The sequence below is a fragment of the Propithecus coquereli genome, unplaced genomic scaffold (assembly GCF_000956105.1).
Source record: "Propithecus coquereli isolate 6110/MARCELLA unplaced genomic scaffold, Pcoq_1.0 Scaffold519, whole genome shotgun sequence".
In the NCBI taxonomy this organism is placed as follows: Eukaryota; Metazoa; Chordata; class Mammalia; order Primates; family Indriidae; genus Propithecus; species Propithecus coquereli.
The window spans coordinates 222474-232586 of record NW_012151052.1 but is presented as its reverse complement, the minus strand read 5'-3'; the positions used below and the strand labels follow the sequence as shown (position 1 = coordinate 232586).

General features: G+C 44.4%; 1 protein-coding gene across 1 annotated transcript in view; it reads right to left on the bottom strand.

The window, feature by feature from the left end:
- Positions 1–10113, bottom strand: part of MERTK (MER proto-oncogene, tyrosine kinase) — a 104914-nt gene that overhangs the window by 69368 nt on the left and 25433 nt on the right. The window contains exons 3-4 of the mRNA XM_012656782.1: positions 5161–5261; positions 3031–3204 (exon numbers count right to left, since the gene is read on the bottom strand). Of these exons, the coding sequence (XP_012512236.1) occupies positions 3031–3204; positions 5161–5261 (275 nt within the window). The remainder of the gene's footprint in view (positions 1–3030; positions 3205–5160; positions 5262–10113) is intronic.

The following is a 10113-nucleotide window of genomic DNA, read 5'->3' as shown; positions in this document are numbered from 1 at the left end:
CAAATATATACCAAAAAGAATATATGATTGGTTAATAAACACATGAAAAGACACTAAAATCTTTTCTAAATCTAATCTAAAATTAGGCATCACAGAAATGAAATGTAAATTAAAACCACATTAATATACCATTTCATATGCACTGGAATATTTAAAATTAAAAAGATTGACAATATCAAACGTTGGCAAGGATGTGGATGGAGCAACTAGAACTCTCATCCACTGCTGCTGGGAATGTAACATGGTACAACCACTTTGTAAAATAGTTAAGTGGTTTCTTTAAAAATTAAGTATACACCTACCATAAGACCCAGCAATTCCTCTCCTAGGTTTTTTTTCTCTTTCTTTTTCTTTTTTTTTTTTTTGAGACAGGGTCTTGCTCTTTTGCTGGGACTAGAGTACAGTGGTGTCATCATTGCTCACTGCAACCTCAAATTCTTGGGCTTAAGCGGTCCTCCTGCCTCAGCCTCCAGAGTAGCTGGGACTACAGGCACATGCCACCACTCTCCTCTGTATTTATCCAAGACAAAATAAAAATATATGTCCCCAAAACAGTTGCATGCAAATATTCATAGCTACTTTAATCATAACAGCCAATAGCCATAAATATCCCCAATGTTCACCAAATGGATAAACAAAATTAACACATCATACAACAGAGCACTGTATCAGCAATAAAAAACAAAGCACTGCTGATGCACAAAACAACATGGATGAATCTCAGAAGCATGCTAAGTAAAAGAAGCCTGATACAAAAAAGTATATACTTTGTATTCCATTTTTTGAACTTCAAGAACAGGCAAATTAATCTGTGAGGATAGATATTAGAATAGTGTTGGGAGGTGGTGACAACTGGAAGGGCCCCCGAGGGACTTTCTGAGCTGATGGCAATGTTCTACATCTTGACTGAGGTGCTGGCTACATGGGTGTCTACACTTCGGAAAACTCACCAAGTTGCACAACTAAGTTCTATGCTTTTAATCATATGTCAATTTTACCTCAATGAAAAAAAGTCTTTCTTTATGGGAATTCAGAGTAATCATTCTAGAAAAGGTGGAGTATATTTTCTAAAATTTATTTTGAACCAAGAAGTTACTTAATTATCAACTCCTTGGAGAAACTCAAAGAAAATTCAGAGAAGACAGAGAAGACTATAACATTCCTCCTGAAGTCAGGGGTTAGAAAAGTGGTTCAGAGACAACAGCTAGAGGCTGGCTGTCATTTGCTGATTCATCCTGGCTGTAAATATTGACTGAGTACTGCTATGAGTCAGATGCTGCTTTACACAGGGAGCGCAGTAGTGAACAGGAAAGACAAAGTCCTTGTCCTTACTAAGAACACATTCTCTCAGATAGACAAGGAGGTCACACAAATAACAGGGTAATTATAGATAGTGACGAGTGCAATGGAGGGGGTAGAAAAGAATATGTGATTGGGAGTCAACGATGGGATGGTGAGGGAAGACCTCTCTGAGCACTCAAGAAGTAATACTTGAGTTGTGTCATGGGACAAGAAACAGATGAAAAAACATTGCAGGCAGACAGAAGAGACAGTGCAAAGGTCCGGAGGCAGAAAGAAACACGAGGTGTCGGGGGAATGAAAAACAATCACTATGGTGCTTAAGGAGCAGGGAGGAGAGGGTGGGATGGCGTTGGGCTGGAGAGTTGGGCAGGAGCCAGAGCATGCAGCCCCTAGGGGCAAGGACAGGAAGGACTCTGGGTGATAGTCTAAGACAACCCAAAGCTACTGAAGGGTTTTCAGCAGGCAGGTGATGTCATCTGCTGCTGAGGAGGGTGGATGGGAGTAGGAACAAGGCTGGGAGCAGGGAGACCAGTCAGGAAGCTACTGCAGTGGTGTTGGCAAGAGCTGGCAGTGACGTGGACCACAGTGCCAGAAGCAGAGAAGGGGAAAAGACAGATTTCAGACCATTGTAGAAGCAGAACTGACAGAACTGCTGATGCATTCAACACGAAAAACGAGAAAAAGGAAGGATGGGCAGATGGTGTTATCATTCACTAAGATGGGGAATTCTGGGGTGAAACAAGTCTGGGTGGAAATCAAGAGTTCCATTTTAAGAAGGCTACACACCCAGCACGTGGAAATGCCAAGGAGGCAGCTGGATACATGAGCCTGAGGCTGGGGAGAAAGGTCTGGGCTGGAGATGTAAAGTTCGAGGTCTTCATCACACAGTTGGCATTCTCAGCAGGGAGCATCTCGAAGTAAAAAGAAGGAGGCCCAGGACTGAGCCCTGGGACACCTCACCATTCAGAACTCCTGTCAGCACCACAGGAGGAGCAATGAATAGGGAAGAAAGCCAGGGCAATGTTTCCAAGTTCACTGCAATATCTGAGGGCCCGGAACAGCCTCAGGCACACAGAAGTCCCTCCTAACACATTTGCTGAATGCATGGAGAAAGGAAGGAGGGAGGGAGTGTTGTCACCTTGCCAGATGCTGCTGAAAGATGCGATCAGAGGAGCCACAGGGGAGCCCACTGGCTTTAGGGGCACAGGAAACGTCCATGGTGTTAACAAGAGCATTGTCAGTGGTGCGGGGGACCGAAGTCAGGGCACTCTCGCTTGGATGGAAATCAAGAACATGGAATGTCCATTTAGCCACAATCCCACAAGGACTCACCAGCTTCCTACAACAGCTCCCTGCAACCAATCCACTTTCTTGCTGTCAAACCCACCGCGGTGGTTCTGTAAGCACAAGACCTCCAGAGCTGCAATGGGGAAGCGAGCAGGGCTCTTGCCGCCAGGGCTGGGGGTTCTGGCCACTTCCCCAACTTCACCGAGCACACCCTTGGAGGGCCCTCAGCCACTTTGGAACCCTAGCCTGTGAATTCTCACACCTGTGATTCCTACCTACCTTCCCCTCTAGCTAGTCCCATAACCGCCGCTGCCACTGCCGTACCTGCATTTTCGTCCTTCTGCACTGCCCACTGGTGGTGCGCAACAGGAGTCACCAAACTTCCCATCCCTTCTGCTATTAGAGAATAAACAGATAAATAAGTGCACTGCTTGGACTTACCAGGAACAGTTAGAACTGAGGGGGATTTTTCAGGCCGTTCATTAACACGGCTGCTGTTTTGAACCCAAAAAATGTTGACCGGCTCAGGTGGGCCCACAGCCTGACAGGTGAGGTTGAAGGCTGTGTTTCTGGTGACATTCATGCTCTCAGGCTGCTTGGTAAAGTGAGGAAGTCCTGCAGAGAAAGCATTAAAGAAAAGAATGTTTCAGATCCTGAGCAGAGGCAGAGCCCTAAGGCGAATGGAAACTGAACTAGAACTTGGCAACGGGAGATTTGTTCATGTACTAACTACCTCAGGTCTGAAATGGCCAGTTTTCGCCTCCTTAAAGTTGGGTAAGACAAAGCACAGAGCCTCATTCCCACCAGTCTACCTTAAGGCTTTCTAGACACTTTCCCAAAGGGGCCACGGATAGTGATTCAGAATTGGTTTTACTAGAAGGGAGGCCACAAACAGTTCTTAAATCAGGTGTTGCTCAAACTCCTAGGACTGGTTGGCAGGTTTTTAGTATTTCTTACTAAAAAAAAAACATGGAGTAAAAACAAAGCTACTAATAGGTCTGCCCATGGTATGAGGCAATCTATTGTGTGACTTTCAGATGAGTGATGGTAAATTTTAAAATCCATTTACTTGCGTAGGGCTGAACATTTTTTAAAGCACATTCTCATGGAAACAGTATAGATACAGTTACACAGTTACAATCCTAAAATCTCCTATTGTACTTCCAAAATCAAGGCCATAAAGTAGTTTAGGAATATCTCAGAGAAAGCCAGTCAGTACTTAATGGGAGCACATGCCAAAAATGTTACAAGTCAAGCTAGTTGTGTTCTTCTGGGACTGGGAACTCACAGATCTGTTTCAAACAGGAATGATACGGCAGTTATGTGAAATGGGATTCTTTCTTCCTGTTTCAAGGTTTTCCAAAACTCGGTTTGGACTTAAGGTGTTCCTGCCCTGGGCAGTTTTCTGACAAGTAAAATGTCCTCTAAATATTTTCCCCAGATTAGCCGCAAATGTAGGAAATCCTCTCTGGCTGATGCTGACATAACCCTGAGACGTGCGCTGTAAGGTCTGAAAGAGCTTCCTCTGAGGGGCCTCCCTCCCTGTCTCTTCCCCTTCTCTGTCTCTCCTATGCAGTCCTTCTTTCTTCCCTTTTCCCTCTCTCAGGCTCCTTCTGTGTTAGTGGGTATCAAGTTCAGGTTCACAAAAGAATGGGTAGCAGAGGAGCCTTTTAGTGGGAGATGTTTCTGGTTGAGTTTCAAGAGAAAGTAGGAAAGAGAGGTGATCGGATATCTCTGCTAACAGGGAAACCTCAGAGAGCAGGGATGCAGAGGCCCCGGAGGGCAGCCCCCCGGGGAGTGGGGAACAACCACTTTAGATGATAATAAAGGTGCTCCTCCTTGCAGCCTTCCTGGATAGGCCCTGCCATTGCAGAACCAGGCATGCAAACCTCCAGGGCATCAAGCTCAGGACCTGGGCTCACCTAGCCTGGTTCACCTGTGCATCAGTTCACATTCCCCATTAGAGTTCAAGTTCAAGGGCAGAGACTGCCTTTTCCTAGCCTGATGTTTCACTCTTCACCCCGAATGACCCTCATGTGATGTCATGGAATTTCTCTGAACCATGCACCTGATCCTACCACCCAAAAGGAGTCTCCAGCTGAGCTGTTGACTCAGTCCAGGAAAACCACTCACCCCACAATGTTTCACCATCTGCATATGCAAAACAGGAAAAGATGCTGAACAATAAGCCAATAGTCACTTGGCCAGGTGAGTGGTATCTGGTACCAGCACTGAGAACTGGTTTCAAAAAAATGCATTTTGCTTCCTAAAGTCTTCAGTCTATTTTTATTGTAAAAAACCAGTGGATAAGGAAGTATATAATCTCTTTTTAACTCATCTCTAGTAACTAGGATAGAGCTCAAACTTTAAGAACTGAATTCATTTTATTATTACCTATAGTCTACAAAGAGGACTGCCTTATAAAATTTCAGTGTTGGTGGATTTGCAAGGTTTGCATACAGAGTTCTAAATGGGCAGGCCGAACTCTAGAATATTATACACAAAACATTTAATGCAGGCTCTAAATTAAGCAACTCTCTGACAGTGGGACTCTCTGGCCTCTGGACTTACCTTGTACCTCGATGTAGATGGGGTCAGACACGATCTCTTGATTATTTATTTTCATCTTGCAGATGTATGATCCATTGTCTGAACGCTGCACACTGGTTATACTTCAAAGAAAAACACATAAAGATATTTACAGTGACCACCCTTTGAGTCCCAATTACAGGAACAGAAAATTCTTCATCTTCTTTGTCATATGCTGTGATGGTTAATTTTATGTGTCAACACGGCTAGGCTACGGTACCCAGTTGTTTGGTCAAACACTAATCTAGGTGTTGCTGTAAAGGTATTTTGCAGATGTTACTAACATTCAAATCAGCAACCTTTGAGTAAAGCAGATTACTCTTAACAATGTGGGTGGGCCTCATCCAACAGTTGAAGGCCATATAAAAAAAAATTGAGGTCCCTTGAGGAAGAGGGAATTCTGCCTCCAAATTGCCTTAGGACTCAAGACTGCAACATCGATTCTTCCCTAGGTCTCCAGCCATCACTCCACTGGTTTCATATTTTCCAGCCCACACTAGCATGTGAGCCGATTCCTTAAACTACATCTTTTTGTGGATAGATGATAGAGAGATAGATAGTCTCATCGGTTCTGTTTCTCAGAAGAACCCATGTCCTGTCACCTATCTTGATTTCTACGGTAGGTTGTACATCAGTGGTTCTCTGCATCGGGATACTGTCCCCTCCAGGCATTTTGGAAATTTGTGGAGTTGTTTTTGGTGGTCACAATGACCTGGAGTTCATCATAGCTTTTAAGGACCAGGGGCAACTGCTCCATATCCCCAATAACCTTCTGAGACTAGAACCTAATTCCATTTTACATATACATAAAGTATTTTGTATAGTTTTAATATCAACCTAATTCCCCAGGACTGCAACTGCAATGAAAATGGAGGGCTGGGATCCCTTGGTCCTGTTTGGAACTTTCTAGTGCCTCGGTCATCATTTCGGAAGGTCCATCACTATCAGCCCCACTGCATTTGCAGCAGCTATGTGCCATGTGCTTGGGGGGCAGCTAGGTACAAGTCTGTGGGTACTGTATGATCTCTCCTGAGGTGGTCATGCCCAGCATTTACATGTTGAGATTCACAATACTTTCTTATAAATCACCTTTCCTTTGTATTCCTCATATTATGGTTAGAACACTGTCTGTTAGAAAATCTCTGCTATAGAAGGCAGCCTTGGCTCTAAGAGGCTGACAATCCTGCTTTCCACCTTTCCAGCATGTTTACAAACAGGACATTATACAACATGCATGAAACTTGCATTTAGCCAGGGGTGAAAATGGGAGAGAGAATGAGGAATATTTTGAAAAACTCTCAGGTGCTCTCCAATAGAGACTGCCTTTGTTGGTCCAAGGGCACTGCTCATTAGACACAGCAAAGAAGACCAGAGGAAAGAAGAAAAATAAGAAAAAGATGAGAAGTCCACTTTCCTTCCTAGCAGCTTGCTTCCCTAACATAACTTATTTATCCCTAAGCAAAATAAAACCTATTCCTCAACCGTTGAAGGGCTGAAGCTTAAGGCCTAGAAGATCCTAGGAAGCTGTCAAGGTTAGAGGTGGCTCAATCCTGGGCCAGGGGCCCTACAGACAGTGGTGGCAGCTGCCAGCAGTTAGCACAGCCTCGTTGGCATCCAGAGCAGACACACAGCAGTGAGTGAGGTCCCCAGGCTTCCAGGAGACACAGTTCCCTTAGGTTAAATACACAGTTTTCAGAACAAACACTAAACATTTTAAATACAACTTCTCCCCAACGATACCATCTTGCAGATTCTTATTAGCCTGAGACAAATAGAGTACTGAAAATATGTGTCAAGTATGGCATCATGAACAGGTGCTTCTCAAGAGAAGAAAGACAAATGGCCAAGAAACATGAAAAAATGTTCAACATCACTAATCATCAGGGAGATGGAAATTAATACCACAATGAGCTATCACCTTACTCCAGTTAGAATGGCTTTCATTAAAAAGTCCAAAAACAATAGATGCTGGCGTGGACGCAGAGAGAAAGGAACACTTATACACTGTTGGTGGGACTGAAAATTAGCACAGCCTCTATGGAAAACAGTATGGAGATTTCTCAAAGAACTAAAAGTGGACCTACCATTCAATCCATAAATTCCACTACTGGGTATTTACCCAAAGGAAAAGTCATTTTACCAAAAAGATCCCTGCACTTGAATGTTTATTGCAGCACAATTCACAATCACAAAGATGTGGAATCAACTCAAGTGCCCATCATTTTATGAGTAGATTAATAAAATGTGGTATATATATACCATGGAGTAATACTCAGCCATAAAAAAGATGAATTATACCCTTTGCAACAATCTGGATGGAACTGGAGACCATTCTCCTAAGTACAGAATTGCAAGAATGGGGCAGTGGCTGGATGTCACAATGCCAACAGATCACCAGGAGAAGCTGGAAGGAGATCTCACGGGTCAAATATTTCCAAATAAGGGATGAGCTGACCCTCCCCTGGTAACTCCTTGGATATCATAGTGACAGGGAGGGCTGAAAAAAGAGGGAGAGAATCCTGGGTCTAGAATGATGCCCTGCCCATCGTGGACAATGACTGGTAGCTGAATGGTGATTCTGGCTTTCAGCAGTTCTTGAAGATTCTGCACAGCTGACTAGTTTTCTACTTTTCTTTGCAGCTCCAAGGAAAACCAAGCTTCTGAAGAGGGGGTCCTTCCCACATATTTCACAAGTCCACTTTAGAAGAGGCATCATTTTCTTGAGGCAAGGCCCAGGGGCTGGACACAGTAAACCATGAGATCGGACAGGGTAGGACACTGGTGCCTTTGAAGATTGGCTCTGGCTCAAGGCCCAGAGTGGCAGCAGGCTTGCATCAGGACTCAGGGTATAGGGACCAAAGAGAAAATGAAGGTCAGAGAGGGGTACAGCAAAGGAAGGCAGCCCGATGGGGCTGCACCCAGCCCAGGGATGCAAAGCACACCTGTGCAGAGCCCCAGAGACCTGAGAAGCTATCAGGCACGCCCTGGGCTATAGAAATCAGACTGCACAAAATGCCTGGGAGAACCTTAAGGCAACCAGCAAGGAAGATTCAGCCCAGAAAGAGAAAAGGAACATGCAGAGCACAAAGGGAGCACGATTAAACTTTGTCTTTAGTCATTCATGTCAGGGAGAGCTTAGCAATCACCCAGTAAGGACAGGTACCTGCATTAGCCAGCAAGTCCAGACCCATGCCATCTATATCACAACAAAGATTTTCCATCAATTATTCCACTTGTTACTTTCTAGACATCCAAGAAAAGGCTCCCACTGGGAAGAAGGGTGTGAGGTAAGGCTGGAGACAGGAGGAGTGTCTGTCGTTGGGTCTCTTCCAGAAACAGGAGGCTCGGTCTCTGTGGAGGCTCAGCTGGAAAGGCTTTGAGCTCAGAACAGCAATCTGGGCATCCCAACAACTGAGGAAGAGGAGTTCCAGAGAGAACATAGACAGGGGATGATGGAGAAGGATGATCAACAAAACACCCCAGAAGTGAAGATAAGGGTCTTTCCTAACCAGGCCCCTGGGTAAGCAGCACAATGGAAAGAAAAGACCCACGAATGGGCTTCATCAGGGAATGTTACAACTCTAAGACAAAGTGAAGAAAAGCAGGTCACTTGCTAGTGAATTGGACCCGCATTCTACTTCTCAAGAGCAACTTGGAACTCAAAGGAAATATATCAATGACTTCAAAATTACAGTGGGAGTTATTTTCCTCTATTAATTCTGTATCTAGCCAAACTACCTCAAGGTGAGGGTAGAAAAAATGGCATTTTCAGACATGCAAGTCACAGGGAGTTACTGGAGGACGGGCTCCATGCCAAAGTGAAGGAGCACAAGGAAAAAAAGGACCTGGGCTCCAGGAAACAGGAGCTGGATGGCAGGAGGAGGAGGGGACCCCAGAACAGTGGTGAAGATCAGTCCTAATAACTTCATCATTGTGAAAGGAGATGCATATGTTCCTTTAGAGTTTAGGGAAGAATGAGTGATTGATACTTGGGAAACTATTAAATTCAGGAAAATCAAAAAGCTACTTGAGAAGAGCTATGGTTTGAATGTCCCCTCCAAAACCCATGCTGAAACTTAATCCCCAATGTGGCAGCATGGAGAGGTGGAGCCTTTAAGAGGTGATTAGATCATAAGGGCTCTGCCCTCATGAGTGGATTAATCAATTCTTGGATTAATGGATGAGTGGGTTAATGGATTAATGGATTTTCATGGGAATGGGACCAATGGCTTTATAAGAGGAAGAGAGACCTGACATACCATGTTAGCATGCTCAGCCCCCCACCATGGGATGCCCTGGGCTGCTTCAGGACTCTGCAGAGTCCCCACCAGCAAGCAGGCCCTTACCAGACAGGGCTCCTCTACCTTGGACTCCCCAGCCTCTATAACTGTAAGAAATACATTCTTCTATAAATTACTCCGTTTCAGGTATTCTGTTATAAGCAACCAAAAACAGACTAAGACAAGTAAAATATAATTATAGTATATTACATGACTCAGCGGAAAACAGAATTTCCTTAGCCACAAAAAATGTGAACCCTGGGTATTGATTTAACCACAGCTATGAGTAACAGTGTATTAGATTAACACACCATACTGGAGACTGGCACACCCATACAAACATACATAGGATTTCATATGGATTGAATATCTCTGGAAAGACACTCAAGAGATGGGTAACCACAGCTCCCCATAGGGAGAGGGCTGGGGCTGGAGTGGAGAAGAGAAATTTTGAACAGTTGGAATGTTTACCATGTATAGACACTACTTTAAAACAACGGTAAAAAAAATCTCATCAGATTTTGGTCAAATATAAACATCTGAATCAGGGAGGATGAAAGAAATGATACAGACTCAGCCAGGGTGTCTAGACAGGAACTACCAGGCCACAGCTGTAGGGCCAGCAGCTGCAAAAGCCCATCGCACCAGGGCAGCA